General features: G+C 34.4%; 1 protein-coding gene across 5 annotated transcripts in view; it reads left to right on the top strand.

The window, feature by feature from the left end:
* LOC115210280 (fermitin family homolog 2) overlaps nt 1-18,715 on the top strand; it is a 131,905-nt gene that overhangs the window by 50,674 nt on the left and 62,516 nt on the right. For 4 of the 5 annotated variants that reach the window (XM_029778778.2, XM_036502593.1, XM_029778775.2 and 1 more), the window contains exon 3: nt 543-776. The exons of the other annotated variant lie outside the window; for it this stretch is intronic. In XM_029778778.2, the coding sequence (XP_029634638.1) occupies nt 543-776 (234 nt within the window). The remainder of the gene's footprint in view (nt 1-542; nt 777-18,715) is intronic. 5 annotated transcript variants of the gene reach the window in all.

Here is an 18,715-nt window from a genome sequence, read left to right as displayed (position 1 = left end):
TCTATTGGTCTCTTTTGCCAAACTAAGTTATGAGGTCATGAGCACACCAACACTTTGTCAAGCAGTGGACAAACACAGACACGAGTTTCTTTCAGCTTCCGTCTACCATATACACTTACAAGGCTTTGGTCAGCTTGAGGCTACAGTAGAAGGCACTTGCCCAAAGGTGCCATACAGTGGGACTGAACCTAGAACTGTGTGGTTGGGAAGCAAGCTTCTTACCATACAGCCACACCTATTTACCAATTTGTTGTTAGGTGGCTGGCATTAGGAGCTGTAGAAACCATGCTAAAACAGATAGGGAGCCTGACTAGCCCTTCAGCCGGTCAACTCCTGTCAAACATTCCAACCTATGCCAGCATAGAAAACGGGCTTTAAGTGATGATAATGATGGTGCAATACTTGGTATTGCCTAGGCACCATATACCTGGAGTTCTTGAAGGAAGTTTTCTTGTAACATTTATTGATCATGTATTTCAAACTATTATTGCTCAGTTGTAATTTTTAAACTTGAATTTTGTTTTTCTTTTTCCTTTTTTCAGATATTGCATTAGATTGGTCTGATCATGGAATATGGTGGCCGGCACGGAACAAATGGCTTAATCGTACTCGATCCACATTGGATCAGTATGAAGTTCAAGCTGATGCGAAACTGGAGTTTACTCCCATGCACAAACCGCTTCAGATTCAGCTGCCAAACTTGAGCATCATTGAGCTTCCTGTGGATTTTTCTTGTAATGTTTTTGGAGCTGTTCTCCAAATATGTAAAAAATGTGGTAAGTTTGAAAATATTATATAATTTTAGATTGATATATAAGGCGGTGAGCTGGCAGAATCATTGGCATGCTAGGCAAAATGCTTTGCATGTCTAGTTTATGAGTTCAAATTCCTCCGAGGTCGACTTTGCTTTTCATCCTTTTGGGGTCAATAAGTAGCAGTTGAGTACTGGGGTCAATTTATTGCTGGCCTTGTGCCAAAATTTGAAACTGATATATATATATATATGAATATAAGCCACTTCAGAACATCAGACTGCAATTGCATTATACTCCTCTAGTGTTGTGGTTTAGGCTCAAGCCAGTCTTGGTCCAGGAGACATTCCATCCCATCTATTTATTCGGGTATGTGAATGGAAGCAACATAGAGAGGACCTTTCGTCTTGCTAAGGACAAGATAACTTTAGTGGGGGAACTGTGCTAAAATCCATGCTGTATGCTTTGTAAAGTGGTTGATATTTGGAAATGCATCCATCTATAGAAACCATACCAAAAACGGTATGATCAAGACTGGATCTCTGGCATCTTTAGGAGAGTAATACCTACAGATAAAAATTGCACTGAGACAACTGTTATCGGTTTTTCAGCAATCCATACCAACATGGATAGCAGACATAAAATGGTGATTGTAAAAATCTTTTTCCCATGTTGACATGGGATTTATTATTGTTAGATATCCCTTTTCTACAAATTCCATCCAGCCCATGCAAGCATTGAAAAGTAGACAATGGAAAATAATGATACACACACACATACACACCTGTGGATATATTAATGTTGTCTGGAAGATATCCTATTTTCTTTCTTAGGAAATGTTGGTTTTGTTTTTCTTTGAATGTTTAACAGTAAAATTGATAAATTAGCTGTCAGGTGATACCATAAGTTTTCAAATCCCGATAATGTCTTCAAATAACTTGCCATTCCAATGACATTAGTAAATGTGTAAAGAAAAAAGAAAAATTGACTTTTTTAATGGAAAAAAAGAACAAAGTGGTTTGACTTTTACAGTTCATTTGATATTTCAATTTAAAAGAGAATGAGTCAGTAATTAACAATTATTTCACTAATTTATAACAAAAATAAATATTGAATTTCAAAATGGGCAACATTTGAGCAAAGCGATTTCAAGAATAGCATTAACAAATACCATTTTCTTAAAGATTGTAAAAATATTTCTTGGAAATTAAAAAGATAATCTTTCTTCATAACAGTATCATTTCAACTACTTGAAATATTTTTCAAATTTGCTTTCTGATAAATGATATAGAAATGAAAGTAATTTCCTGTTTACTGTAATGGACAAAAGTTAAAATATTTTAACCCTTTATATGTTTGGCCAGATCCAGTCTCTCACTTATCTCACAATGTCATTTTAAAAATAGTCACATCATTGAAATCTCAAAGCTACAAGATAATTTTGATTAATTCAAAACAATATGAACAAGAGCACTCAGAGTGCAAACCTCCACCAAGGCAACACTGCCTTCTCAAGGATTAGCCAGAGATGATTTTTAAAATGAGAATATCTGAAATAAACTTGACTGCTCTCACAAATGAGAATACTTAAAGTGAACCCGATTGCTCTCAAAAATTAAGTTAAAAAACAGGAAAAATAATCCAGATTCTTTTTCTGGTACTGGATCGATCCTGAAATCTGATCAGTTTATGCCAGTCACAAAGCCCAACATCCCTGAAAGTTTCATCTGCATCCATCCAGTGGTTCTTGAGATATCTTGTCCATGAACAGACAGACGCGACTGAAAACAATACTTCGACCTTCACTAAGGCAGAGGTAATGAAGATTACCTCCTTACCATCATCGCTTAACATCCTCCTTTGCTGGCATGGGTTGGACAGTTTGACAGGGGCTGGCCAGGCAGAAAACTGCACCATGCATCTGTGTCTGTTTTGGCATAGGTTTTATGGCTTGATGAGCTTCCTAACACCAACTACCCAAGAATGTTAAAGGGTTAGTGCAGGTAGGGTGTAGTGTTTTATGTTTGTAAGTATTAGCAGTAGAGCTGAACTTTCACTGACCAAGAAATGAAACTTCTTGTGATTTCAGCTTGATAAAATTTTACTTTTATCTGTTTCATTTTTCATAGTATTGGAGGTGATCAGCTACACTTTTAAGACACTATAACTGTGTAATAGTATTTATAAAATTCATTACCTTGTTCAAATTTTATCCCTCTTGAATGCTTAGTTTTTATAAGTACTTAGTAAAATATAAGATTCTTACACTTATAAATTAGTCTTTACTATTTTACATGAATGTTGAAGACTATCTTAGTAACTATTCCAGTGGAACAGTTTGCTTTTTAATTCACATTAATGTTTTAAATAAGTGACGAAATGCTACTACCCTCTCAGTTGTCCAAAATGTTGTCACTGGTTACTGTTTTTCTTGCCTCATTATCCTATTAATTACTCTTGGTTAAACCCCTGTTACCAATTAACCATTAAAATTCTTCACATACCAACTTCAGTAAATTGGAGGCACCATTGATTATCCCCAGATCAATGCACTAATCAGACAGACCTAGCATAATAGATGTCTCCCCCACCCTCCCCTCTTTCTCTCTCAACAAACTAATTAACCAATTTGCAGTACTTGAGTTAATTATTCTTAATAACATAACATTGTTGTTTCTGCCAGTAGATAAGCCCTCGTCATGTGTATGAGTCTGTCGGTATGGAGTTTCTCTGCAAGCAATTATTTACATTGATAATTACAGTGTTTTTATTAGGATCAGTTTTTTGTTCATTAATACTAGCCATAGCACACCTACATACAAGAAACTCACACACAAATATTCTTGAATACTACACTCAGCAGATCTGTATGTCATTTACACACGTAACAGCCCTGTCCTTTGTACTTATTGCCAGATGTCCAACTTTCAAAAATAGCCTCAATCAAGTTACAATTACTTGAACCATCTGACAGTTTTTTTAATGAATTGCTTTTTTGCTTTTGACCAGATTAAAAAAAAAAGAAAAAGACAATTGTTTGTAATCTACGATGTCCAGATTTTATACTGGTGCATTTGGCACAGAAAGAAATTGCCAAAATATATTAGCTTTATTAATTTATTTAAATAGTAATTTCCAAATACAATATAATTCATGTATAGTAAAACATAGATTTATTGAGGACTAGAACCCAATTGAAAATAAGGTTATTGTATCAAATTTGCATTATTTTAGATGTAAATATATAATTAGCTAATTTGCACATGTAATTAGATATTGAATTGATGGTTCCAAAAGATGGTTTAGTATAAAAAACATGCTCATTGGCACATACAGAACTTGAGATTTCATTTAGGCATGTTAATTAGCTGAACTTTTTTTGATTATCTCTTTATTTGTGGATGAAATTTTTACTGGAAACTATTTTGCAAGTGTTGTACAAATGTACAATAAATTATCTTGATTTCTTTATAATTTGTAAAACTTGTCAAAAGTGCTATACTTGATGTGCTTTTTGTCAATTTATGGATCAAGTTGTAAAAATCACAAATAATTTTTTTTTCTGCTAAATTGCATTTAATGGTAGGTTTTGCTTTATTTTGAAAGAATTTAAATTGTAACTCAAGAATATATCCAATACATTTTTTAAAATCCAAATTTAGATATATTGCTGAGATCTTTTAAAAGGCAACCAGTTTTATAGATTCTTAATATATTCGAATTTTTGGTATGCTATAATCTAGTGTTTTATCTGTCATTAATCTTTTCCTTCTAGCTCTGCTGACATGAATTTATTTTAACAATAACTTGTTGATTGTGTGTGTGTGTGTGTGTGTATATACACATGGTAATTTTTACAAGATATCTGTTCATTTTTCTAGAGTTACCATGTTTATCAGTTAGTCTGGCTTCAAGTTATACAGATTCATATTTCTGTATTTCTTTATCATTTTAGTATTGTTACTTAATATCCTGACTTATTAATATTCATCACTCGGACATGTGTAATGGACTATATTGCTTCATACTTAACTCTATAGTCCCTTATCGCAAACATTGCATTATCGGTTTTTCTTTCTCATTATTAATGCAGATTACTAGTGGAGTTGCTTATTGAACCGGTTCACATAAACACTGAGTTTGTCACATTTTCCCCGAGGCTGATGATTGTCCATGAAGTGTTTAATGACATTTTTATCTATTTCCAACCGAGACAAGACAGATCTTTTAACCTCTACTAAGTTATACTGTGTTCTGTGTCAATCTCAGGATCTGAAACTCAGCATCATTGAAAAATCTCTATCAGAAACATGCTTCCTATGCATTTTAATAGAACTTGTTTAACAAAAGCACAAGATTGAACTTATAACTATTAATTACTATTTGACATTTTACCATTGGGCTCTTGTAGCTGCATTGGACATTTCTTTTGTTGACTGCCTACATTAAGATCGATAGATTATGTGGAAAGCTTTTAATAAGGTCTTCTTAATTTCAGACATTGGTCAAGGCGTTTCTTTCTTTTGACAGATTAAGCGAATAGACACACTGGACTACTTGCTTATTGGTCATGAGTTCAAATCCGTTGCATACATCTTATTTTGGAGTAGAATCCTTTATTCTGCATTACCTTAATTCAGATAGTTATTAGACATACCAGATAACCTTGATAAATTATACACAATGTAGTCTATTCAAGGAGATTTAGTTTAAAATTTTTATACCACAAAACTAGAGATAAGGCACTGATAACTAAAAGCTCCCCTAGATTTGTCATTTGCTCTAATCTACAAAATTACTTTACAATAATGTAGATAGGTCTTAGGATGTCATTCTGTTATTTTTTGTTTTTGAACAAGTTTTGCAAGGATTTTGAGCTGAGACTATGTTGAAACTGGTATTGTTATATTTAGGCAGAATCATAAGGAATACACCAATTATTGTTTGCCTCCTTTATTTTTCCAAATGGTTGTTGCTTGTCTATATTTCTCAATGTTTTTTATCACATCAACCTGTGGCCTTTTCAGCCTGTGTGTATTTTCAAACTTTGCTTCCTTTTGTTGTTGCCCTACATAAGGGGTGTGTGATGTGTGGTTGACCTTAGTTGTTTTTAGACATATTCTTACTCAATATTGTAGTAGTGGGTTGGGTGGGGATGGGATGATATTATATCACTCATTCTTTATATTGTGTGAATGAGATCTTTCTAGACATCCAAAATACCCATCATTATGGCAAATCACAGGAGCTATACAGGAAGTAAACTCCACTCACACACTTGCTATAAAGGAATGGTGTAGCAACTCACCCTTGGAGTCATATGATGTAGGATAAAATAAGTCTAAATGACTAAGGTCAACCAATGTGCACACACACACACACACACACACACTAATTTTTTTTTTCTATGTTAGCGACAACAAAAGAAAGCAAAGTAAATAAATAGTAAAACTTCAGTTCACATTCTTACTATAGAGATGTAACTATAAAATCAGTGAAGTCAAGCATTTGAAAATGCACCAATTGAAAAAAGCTACAGGCTGATGTGATGAGAAATATTCTGAAACATAGACATCTGCTTTTAATAAAGAGATATACAGACAAACAACTGGTGAATGTGTTTATGCTTTATTAGTTATGATGCTTTTTAAAATAAAACATTTTCTATTGTTTTATCTTTAGAATTCCTGTGTATATATTGGACATTACTCTTTACTCTCTTTTACTTGTTTCAGTCATTTGACTGCAGCCATGCTGAGGCACCGCCTTTAGTCGAGCAAATCGACCCGGAGACTTATTCTTTATAAGCCCAGTACTTATTCTATCTGTCTCTTTTGCCGAACCGCTAAGTAATGGGGACGTAAACACACCAGCATCGGTTGTCAAGCAATGCTAGGGAGACAAACACACACTCACACACATATATATATACATCAGGCTTCTTTCAGTTTCCGTCTACCAAATCCACTCACAAGGCATTGGTCGGCCCGGGGCTATAGCAGAAGACACTTGCCCAAGATGCCATGCAGTGGGACTGAACCCAGAACCATGTGGTTGGTTAGCAAGCTACTTACCACACAGCCACTCCTGCGCCTATTAGGTGTATCTTTATTAGAATCTAGAAACAGCTGTGATGGGAGTTTATATATAGATGTCCTAATTCACATTTTCGGTTTCGTGCATTTTATAGGTGGAAAATTCAAGAATCCAAACCTATAAGATCCTTAAAGTTATTTTGTTCACTGCCTGTCTTGCCTGTAGTTTACTTAGATCAGGGGTTGATGAACTAGGGTAAAGTACCCAAGTGGAGTAAAAATGAAATTCTTGTGGGTAATAAGGACTCATTAGACAGAAGTAAAATTCTATAAAAATTGTGTCCCTTGTTACAATAGTTTTTTTTTTTTTTTTTTTTTTTTTTAACCTGGCAACACTGCATCTGTCCAATGTAATGGATGTGTTTAGGAGCGTCACACCATTTTGAACTACAAACAATTTGCTCTGGTTTTTGCAGTTGAAATTCCTGAAATACTTTTCTGATCTTATGGTAAATAGATCTTTTTCTGAGTATTTGACAGTGTGTGATGATTCTACACCAAGCTCAGGAACCCACCTAAAACAAAAAAAAAAAACCCAGAAAAATAGAATGCCAACTCTTGAAGTAGTTCAGTGAACTTCAGTTTTAACATTACTTACTGCTGATAAAATACTTTTTTCACTTGGTCGTATTAACCCTTTAGCATTCAAACCGGCCATATCTGGCCAAAATATTTAACCTGTTTTATATTGAAACTGACCAGATCTCGTCTCTCACCTCAGCCCTACCATGTCATTCTAAAACTAAAAAGTCACATCACTGAAATCTCTAAACTACAAGATAATGCATGATTAATTCAAACCATTTTAAATAAACAAACATCACAATTGACAGAATAATCTGAACACTAAAGGGTTAAAGCAATATATAGCCATTCTTTGAAAGTTAGACACGGTTACAAATTTTATTTATTGCTTTTAAAATATGATGTATTTAAGCTTAAGCCATCATTTTGAAATTATGCACTCCAGTTCACTTAATGTCTCATTTAATGGAATGTAGAGGTGTTTGTTTGTGTGTGTGTGTGTGTGTGTGATAGAGAGAGAGAGAGAGATGGACTTACTGGTACGAAAGAATATAGAAAATAGACTTCACTAAGCTTAAATTAATAGTGCTCTACCAAATTTGTAAGCCTGATCAATTTACTTCCTTTAAATTTGAAATTAAGTAGTCATACTGTATGTAACCCTACCCTGACATTTTTTGTCTATCCTGTTAAATCTTGTCAACTTTGAGCTAAGTGTTAGGATTTGAGTTCCAATGACATTTCCGTGAGTGTAAAATGGGTTCAGTTCCTTTTTGGATATTTTCTGATTTTTTTTTTTGTAAATGATCTTCAGGTTCAAGATTTATTTTTGCCTAATCTTCATCTACATCTCACTTTACTCTTGTTCCTTATTGCAGTAGATTTAATCTGTCTCAAAATTTAACACCACCACAGCCTTTCTATGCTTTTGACAGAGTCCACTCAGTTGCCTTATCCCCTCAACTCTTTAGCATTTAAACCAGGCACAGGAGTGGCTGTGTGGTAAGTAGCTTGCTAACCAACCACATGGTTCCGGATTCAGTCCCACTGCGTGGCATCTTGGGCAAGTGTCTTCTGCTATAGCCCCAGGCTGACCAATGCCTTGTGAGTGGATTTGGTAGACGGAAACTGAAAGAAGCCTGTTGTATATAGGCATATATATATATATATATGTATATATGTGTGTGTGTGTGTATGTGTTTGTGTGTCTGTGTTTGTCCCCCTAGCATTGCTTGACAACCGATGCTGGTGTGTTTACGTCCCCGCCACTTAGCGGTTCGGCAAAAGAGACCGATAGAATAAGTACTGGGCTTACAAAGAATAAGTCCCGGGGTCGATTTGCTTGACTAAAGGTGGTGCTCCAGCATGGCCGCAGTCAAATGACTGAAACAAGTAAAAGAGAGTAAAGAGTATATCTGGCCAAAATACTATCCCTGTTTTATGCTCAAACTGTCCAGATCCACCCTTTTCAATCTACCCTACAATGTCATTCTAAAACTAAAACCATCACCTCCTTGAAATCTTGAAGCTATGAGATAATGCAGAATTCAAAACAATGTGAATAAGTATTACATTCGACAGAATCTGGATGCTAAAGGTTTTAAAGTAATGAGTAGTTTCAACCCAAGCCAGGTAAAAATAAAAACAAAACAACTTTCCCACCATTCTACTTGACTGAATGGCTGCATTCTCTTAAAGTCCTTAAGTTCTGCTAGATAATTGCACCATATTTCTGGGTATCCAATTTTACTAGACGACTATACAATCTCTCTCTTACTCATAAATATACTGATCAACTGTAATACTTCTGTTTGAAGTCACTGAAAGTTAATGAGTTAACGATTTCAGTGGAATTCACATAACTCTCAAAAGAGAACACTTGTGTACAAATCAAAATTTCCATGTTTGATTCAATTTCAGAGATTACAGCAAAAATTGTTACTTGCAAATATGGAAGTAATATTCCTGATGAATATGGCTAAAACTAAGCTATTAATTACAGTATTTTTCTCTAGAGATAAGTTCCTTTTGCAAGGAAAGCTGCTTCTTTGAAAATGGGTTAATTTGCAGGACGTAATGGAGTTCTTATCAGCAAAATCACTTTCAGAATGCAGCATAGTTCTGATGATTTAACTGTGTTCAAAGTAAAAAAACAAACAAACAAACAAAAGCACACATTTATATGCTTGAATACACAATATGTACACAAGATTTGTAGATGTAAAAAAAGCAGAAAAACAAAAGTGCATTACCAGTTTCAACAATATCCATTATGATAAATGTCCGGATACATACAGCTGAATGCTGTTTTGGAATATAATTTTAGCAGTAAAGAAAATACATTCGTTGAAAAATGCTGCATCATTCTGTATACTTTTGTTGCCTTTCTATTTGTTCAGCTGAACATATTTATCAATACTATCAGCGGAATTTGTACAGGGAATTACTGTGAAATGACTTTGCATTTGTTTGCATATTTCATCAAAGTTATGCCTGGTAACTAACTGCAAGCAAAAGAAAGGAAAAAAGCCCAGAACAACTGATGTAGTTTTACACACATGTTAATGTGCAGATGGCATGTTCCAGTAAAAAAAAAAAATGATGTGGATTTCTTTATTCAACTAAAATAACCATGGATGATTAATAGTAGAGTACTAATCAGTTTACATATTGTATTGCAGTCATTTTGACTGGGCGTTGTGACAGCGTTTGGAAATAGTTTTTCAAAATAAATCTAAGTTTAATAGTATACCATATTCCTAAGTGATATAGATTTAAAATTGATGACTTAACCAATTTTTGAAGCATCTGTTAGTAAACACTAAAATAACAATGAAGTCATATTTCCTAGGTTGGCTTGGTGCTGCTCTTTCAATATCAATTTAATCTATTTCCAGTATAAGCTGTAGTCTCTATCGTAATGGCATTATCACTTGCCGCTTTGTTTTTTGACCTGTCTTATTGTTTGATTCTCCGTTCTAGCCAAATTTCTGTTTGCTTGCTCTTGTAGTGCAACTTGATAATTGTTATATCTTCTAAATGAATTGCAAATACTACATAAATGAAATGAAATTTTTGTGATTCTGAATTTCAAAAAGCACCCTTTTTTTTTAAAGGGTATGTGAAATCACGAAAGTAGAATACGATGCTGTTTTAATTAGTTTGACAGTCTGAAGTGAAAGTGTATTAATGTATGGATTAGTTTTGATGAAAAGTGAAATATGTCCAAACTTTAAGTGTTAAATTATGCAAAAAAAAAAAAAAATGAACTCTTTCCAAATTGACTGATGTAAAACTTTGCCTCATATTATAGATGTTAATATAACACTTGTGCTGAAAAAAAAACTCTATTTGAATCACTCTTTGTCCCAAGCATTTTGGATAAAAAAATTACCAACCCTGTGTGTGTATATATATATATATATATATATATATATATGTGTGTGTGTGTATATATATATATATATATATATCTCAATCATCGTTTTAACATCCACTTTTCTGTCTGCATGGGTCAAATGGAATTCATTTAGGCAGATTTCTACAGCTGGATGCTCTTCCTATTGCTGACTCTAACCTGTTTCCAAAGCAGCTAATATTTTCACACAGAATGACACTGCTTGTATGAGAGAGACTCATTTATAGTTGTCATGATATATCATGATAAGACACATAAACTCCCCTACATGCACTCCTGTGCACACTTGCATGCACCTAGTGGCCTTTCAATTTCTATATGATGAATCCACTCATAGATTTAGACAACCCAACCTTGTGGATGAATTTGGAAGATAGAAATTTAAAGAAGCCTGGATTTGTGTTTGCATGCATGTGCGTGTCTTACTCTCCTACCATTGCCATGGCATTAGGTAATGGTTGAATATGATGAGCATCACCATCATTAAGCGATGTTTATTCAGTTTTCTGTGAAAAACATGTTTGGGCCTTGAGGAAATAGTACCTTGGAAACAAGTGAAGGTTGGTGATAGGAAGGGCATCTAGCCAAAGAAAATCTGCTTCAATGGATTCTATCTGCCCCATGCTTGCATAGAAAAGTGAAGGTTAAGATGATGATGGGTTTGTCCAATGCTTTTAAACATTTTTCAGACAATAGGGTAATATCTGAAGGTTGGCTATTTCTTGTAGGTTGAGTAACCCCTGTATAGAAGTTTCCTTCATTTGTTTTCAGTGGAGTAAGCATGTTCAAGTTAATCCCTGCTTTCCTTTCAAGGATAGCATCCTTATGGTGCAAATGTTACCTTTATATGGGTGTTTGAATGCTTTCAACATGGGTACCATAACCCTCAGGTCAATGGTCTAATGAATTGTTTTTGTAACTCTAGAAGATGGTGATCTTTTTTTTTTCCAGTAGAAAGATTGGCTTGCAGCCTGACTTAGTGATTTTTACATGGTGGAATGAGGAAGTGTGTTGGGAAGGAAATTCTGGAGAAATTAATTTTGGGAGAAGTGAAATAGATTGTGGACCATGATTAAAAATTGTTAGGATGAGTAGGGTTTGGTGGGAAGGTTATGTTGAAAGATGATATATGATGAATACCTATATGGTTGGGAAAATTTAATTTCTAGATCATTAAGAAGAGATTTAGAGGTGAGGGCTTTTGATAGTAGTTAGTGGTTTATGTAGTAGTGACTTGATAAATGTAGGTGCAAAAGAAGTTTGTCTTTCATTTAGATGAAATTAAATGATCCAGTGGTGAATATGGGGTGGAAACCTCTGGAGAAAAGTTATAACCAACCTGAAGAATGTGCACCTGTATTAGATTTTATGTATTCTACACATCAAGTCAAATTATAATTTTATGTATGTTTTGTTATCAAGTTCTCATGTTGCGGCAAAATACAAACCTTTCTATACAGTCTTTACTATTATAGTCCAAAGCTTTTGGAAACAAACCAACAAAATAAATTGCTAACAGTTTCCAGTGAAAATGGGGAGAAAGAAAATTGACTGTACATGACATATAATTAAATTTTGTATATTTCACATAGTTCAGGTGTGAATTTTGCATGTTTGTATACATAGATATACATGCTTCTTTATTAAAGTGCTTTAAATATTGGATACACACATGCCTTAATATTGCTTCTTATAGCTCACCATCATAGACTGCTGTTTATTTTTCCTCATTTTCTGGTCTATTTAATTTCATATAGAAACTTTGATAGTCTTTTTATCACTTTATTTATGGGCACAGCAAACACATTAAGAATTTAAGTTGCCAAATAGAATAGGATTAGGTTTTATTTTGTCTACCAACATTTTTCTTAATAAATTCTAACATTTAGCTTTATATACAATTCGTTCATTTTGGTTGTTGTTTAGATCCATATTCTTCATATGCTAGCATAATTGAAATTATTTTCATTCTTTTGGTAATTGTTTTTCTAGCTGGATGCTCATTGTAAATTTGTGTGAAGGATTGCACTTGTCTGTCAGCCTAGTTATGCAGAATGAGAGCACACTCCAATGGTTGTGATCATGTGATTAGGAACTCACCACCTCACTACACTGAACTGATAGTTCGTTTTAGAGTACATCAAAAGGCAAACTAATAATGTATTTTGAAAGATTGTGCAAAATAAGCACCTGTTGGCACTATGCTGTCTAAAGAAAGAAAAAAAAAGAAAAAGAAATTCTTTCCATTTTTCTTCAGTATTGATTTCTTGCATAAAGCGGATGGACCCAGATTTGAAGGCAAAGAGAATTGAGGTTGTGTAACATTCGTACCATTTACAAAATTCTTATCAACAGAAGTGTAGTCATAATAGAAGAGAAATTTGCAACTCCTTTCACCCAATGTTTATTTCTGCTGGGGATAAAAATGCCATTGTTTTTTGTTGCTAAAATCTTTCATCTATTATCTTGTGATACTAATATTCTATTCACAAGGTTGTTAGGTGACCTTAAACTATAGAATATCATAGTGTCATTTTAACAAATGAACTGAATTTGTAAACAAGCTAGAATAATCTGTAACTCAATTGGTTCTGTGTCAGGCTACGCAATATGAATTTACTACTGTGACTACTACTACTAATTTAGCTACAACTACTACAATAATTGAAATTAGAAAGTAGAGTAATTTCATCCAATTAATCAACTAGCTATTGCATTTGAGAGGCTTGTCTAGCTTCAAAGCAAGCAAAGACTAAATAATTGAATTGAATCGAGCTATAGCACTAGTGTAATGTAGAAAAAGAAAAATGCAGAAAAATGTCAACATTTCTGGACATCTATGGTAGCATCTGAGTAAACTCTGTACAGTGTATGTATGTGTGTGTGTGTGTGTGTGTGTTTCAGTATATTACTTGGCATGTGGGAGAAACAATCTCTGATATGAATGCCAAGATGGTTGAACAGATGGTAGAAATTCAGAATAGCTGCTACATCTTAGAATCTAGTTTTTCTGTTTGTAAAACTCACTTTAAATCTTATGATTTACCTTTTTTTTTTTTTTTTTTTTTAATCTCCCCACGAAAGGTAAAATGGACTAATAATTACCTGGGATCAATATCATCATCATCATAGTTTAGCGTCCGTTTTCCATGCTAGCATGGGTTGGACGGTTCTACTGGGGTCTGTGAAGCCAGAAGGCTTCATCAGGCCCAGTCAAATCTGGCAGTGTTTATAACTGATTATATTCCCTACTCTTACAAAATCACAAATGTTTAACCCCAGGTCAAGCTTGATTGAGAAAACTTATGATTAATGGTATACTCTTTACTCTTTTACTTGTTTCAGTCATTTGACTGTGGCCATGCTGGAGCACCGCCTTTAGTCGAGCAAATCGACCCCAGGACTTATTCTTTGTGAACCCAGTACTTATTCTATCGGTCTCTTTTGCCGAACCGCTAAGTGACGGGGACGTAAACACACCAGCATCGGTTGTCAAGCAATGTTAGGGGAACAAACATACACACAAACACATACACATACTTATATGTATATACGTATATAAGCCATTACCATCTTCTCTCGTAGTGGAATGGGAGAGAGTATCTCATCCTTTTTTATAAGACAGTGGGGTCTGATTTGAGAGAGATACTGTATTTCCATTAAGTTAAGTGATTGTGGACTGGTTCCATTATGAGCAAGAAATTAGGTTTTCAGTATAAACAGCAATGCTAGAATAGATTCTTTATTGTTGGAGTTATTTTGTACTTCAATGTTAATATTTGTATTAATAAAATACACATGAATTGGCTGATCAACTGTGGTTTGTTTTACAAGAATTCAGTGAAACAATAACAGACATGTTACACTGTATGATCACAACTGTATCAATTGCATATATTTGAGAGAATTCTGCCTCTTTTTCAGACTCTATAGTAATTAAATGAAAATAAAGTAAGTGGCCTAGATAATGAGAAGGTTGCTTGCATGGCAAAACAAAAATTGTAGAATTGTCAGAGCATTGAACAAAATGCCTGTATATTTACATAAACTATGTAGACATAAAGCTTACTGAAAGTGACTTTATCTTACTGACCCTAGAAGGATAAATGGTAAAGTTACAGCTAAGTACCAGGTGTTTGATTAAATACTTTTGTGAATGTGAATGGAATTATAATAGGTCAAGTTAGGTGTAAGTATAGTTGTATGATTGAGAAACTTGCTTCTAAACCACGCTGTTTTGGGTTCAGTCCGCTGCATGGCACCTTAGGCAAGTGTCTTCTATGGCCTTGGGCCAACCAAATCCTTGAGTGGATTTGGTAGATGGAAACTGAAAGAAGGTAATTGTGTGTGTGTTGTATATGTGTGCCTTTGTCTTGACATGGTTGTGAACAAGCATTGTTGTACAAGCAATGTTAGTTTCCAGTCATCTGTGAAAAACATGCCTGACCATTGGGGAATATTATCTTGCTTGGAAACAAGTGAGGTTTGGCGACAGGATTGGATTAGAAATTCTGTCTGACCTATGCATGTATGAAAAAGTGAATGTTAAAATGATAGCAATAAAAAGGTAACCTTTTGAAAAATATACCTTGTCTTAATTTTTTTTCTCTTTTGTAATTCTAAATCTACCTTACTTTTCAATTTGTGTCTAATAGCTATTTTTATTGATATTTTGGTCAGCTGATTTTCATCCAAGTAAACTTAGGTAGGAGTGGAGTCATGTGCTCTGGAAATGTGTGTGTGTGGGTACGACTTACCAAACTTGCTAGTAGTTTAGCCTACACTCTATTTATAAGAAGTTTTACCGGCTTTTTTTCGACAAATACTGTAGTTGTGTGTGTGTGTGTGTGTGTGTGTGTGTGCCAGCACCACAGTTTAAGCATAACAAATAGCTGCAGTAACCCAATTCTAATTATATTTAAATATTTTCCCTATTGCTGTTGTACAGCTAGTGTTTGTATGGCTGCTGAAAGTGCTATCTCTCAGGAATGATTCCTCTTTGGCTTATACTGGTGCCTCTCTATGAATTTGGCAGAAATACTAAGTATGCTGTAATCATGTATAAAATAAATAAAAACCGGGGGTGGATAGCACCCTACCCAAAATGCAACTGAGGTATACTCAAAATAAATTTCCTTCAGTACACATCTCCAGAAACCTGTGACTGTTTTCTAAACGTGTTCTTGGAGTTGAAGGTTTTTGTGTGAATGACCTGTGGGTGTGTTTAGTATCTTAGCTGTTTTACTGCTAGCCGCCTCCACATCTGAGTGTAATTGCTTCCTTTTTTTTCCTCCACATTCTAATCTCTTGATTTTCTTAGAAATACTTACTCAACTAAATCCCCTCTTCCTTCATACAACTAGCATTCTCATAACGGATAACCTTCATACAACTAGCATTCTCTAGATGGATAATGAAGAGCCAAAAAGGATGGCTACCGACAGGGAGTGGAGAGACAAACTCTTCTCTACCCAGAAGGTGTGGTGGTGTCTGTAAGAGTTTCTACTCGTAGCTTCTTTTGATTCATAGATTATTTATGATTAACCCTTGTTGGTTTATTGACTTTCATACAAAGGTTCCATGCTTTATAGGGGATCTGTCTAATGGATATTTTAAGTTCATATCTTTTCCCCAATAGAACAGCATATGTGAATTGACTGTAAAAAGTCAACTAAGCAGTAGTAAAAAAAAAAAAAAAAAAAAAAAAAAAAAATTATTACATTGGCACATAGATTTATTTCAAAGAGTGAAAGGGGTTAATTCGCTAGTAGATCGCTTGCTTTATTTTATCAATTCATCCAGACAGAATTTGAACTTGGAGCTTAAACAGAAAAAATGTATTCTAAGGCTGTATCATTTCTGCCATATCACTGATTCAATTTTTTTGTAAATATTGCCAATACAATACATACTTTAGTGCACAAGAAGTGTTGGATTGCTATCATTCTGTTTCAAATGTATCTGTAGCCTTTTGTGTAACTTTTGGCTTCACTGATTTCATATATTGAGTTGTTTATATTATTTTTGACAATCAAGCAAGACTACATTCCAATTTCTATTGGGTTGCATAGTAATCCTGGCTACTATCAAGCATATAACCTTTAACTTTGCCTATCTTTTGATATATACTTTTTTTCTTCTTACTTTTGAATCATTTTCATCTGATTTTCTGGCTTGCAGTATATTAAGTTCTCTAAAGAATTTCCAGTTAGATATAAGTTATTTTGCTAAATTTTTTGTTATATTTAAAATTAATTGAAAGAAACATGGAGTATCTTAACAGGGTTAGTCTTTTATTTGTTTCAGTCACTTGACTGCGGCCATGCTAGAGCACCACCTTTAGTCCTTATGGATTTATTCTTTGTACTTATTCTATCAGTCTCTTTTGCCGAACTGCTAAGTTACGGGGACGTAAACACCAGCATCAGTTGTCAAGCGATGTTGCGGGGGACAGACACAAACATCTACCTAATCCACTCACAAGGCTTTGGTCGGCCCGAGGCTATAGTGGAAGCCACTTGCCTAAGGTTCCACGCAGTGGGACTGAACCCAGAACCATGTGGTTGGGAAGCAAGCTACTTACCACACAGCCACTCCTGTGTACATTAAAAAAAATTTTTTTTTTTTCTGTTTATTGGTCATATTCATGTTATCATTCTTTAATCAGTTGATAGCTTTAAGAATGTGCTTAATTATATTTACTATATAAACTTGCAGTAATGATCAGAAATTCATATAATTTCTATTTTCTATGAAAACATTACTTTAAAGAAACAAACTGGGTTAAAACACAAAGAGGATAGTTAATGTTAATATTTAATGTACTGATCATGAAATGTTAGAAATAATTATGCTATGAGTAAATGTCAACATTAGTTCCATAATATCTAAGTATTTTGGCACAAATAGTAAAACGATTCTGAACATATTTTCGCTTTATTAAACCTCATTAGCAAAGCATAAACTTAATTATATATTTACTGTAGTAGTGATGAGAGAACCACCAACTTTTACTTGTTTCAGTCATTTGACTGCGGCCATGCTGGAGCACTGCCTTTAATCGAGCAAATCGACCCCGGGACTTATTGTTTGTAAGCCCAGTACTTATTCTATCGGTCTCTTTTGCCGAACCGCTAAGTGACGGGGACGTAAACACACACCAGCATCGGTTGTCAAGCAATGCTAGGGGGACAAACACACACACATATATATATATATAATATATATATATATATATATATATATATATATATATATATACACGACAGGCTTCTTTCAGTTTCCGTCTACCAAATCCACTCACAAGGCATTGGTCGGCCCGGGGCTATAGCAGAAGACACTTGCCCAAGATGCCACGCAGTGGGATTGAACCCAGAACCATGTGGTTGGTTAGCAAGCTACTTACCACACAGCCACTCCTGCGCCTATATGTACAGTATTGTGAGAAGGTGTGAAAAATTATATTTAAAACATAACAAAAAATTACTGCGGTTATCTACGTAGATTACTATCCATACTCAAGTCCGTATTAGTATACTGAATGCATTCAGATCAAAAACGAAATTGAAAATATCTTGGTAATAGAGCATGAGAACTGCTAGTTCGTCTTGAGAATTCCAGCCCAGGAAATGACGAACATCATTAGTGGCTGATGACCGTCTTTAGCATGGCATGTGGCATTGTTAGTAACAAACCAAAATTGCATATTGTCTTTCACTTAGCATATTACTTTTTTCTTTCATTCTTCTGTAATTGTTTTCTCTTGTCTTGATGACACTCAAAATATAGTTTCAATTAAAACCAGTGTTTACTGTTTTCAGATACTCTTTTACTTGTTTCAGTCATTTGACTGCGGCCATGCTGGAGCACCGCCTTTAGTCGAGCAAATCGACCCCGGGACTTATTCTTTTGTAAGCCCAGTACTT

This window comes from Octopus sinensis, linkage group LG4, assembly GCF_006345805.1.
Source record: "Octopus sinensis linkage group LG4, ASM634580v1, whole genome shotgun sequence".
NCBI lineage: Eukaryota > Metazoa > Mollusca > Cephalopoda > Octopoda > Octopodidae > Octopus > Octopus sinensis.
This window is presented reverse-complemented; position numbering and strand designations above follow the sequence as displayed.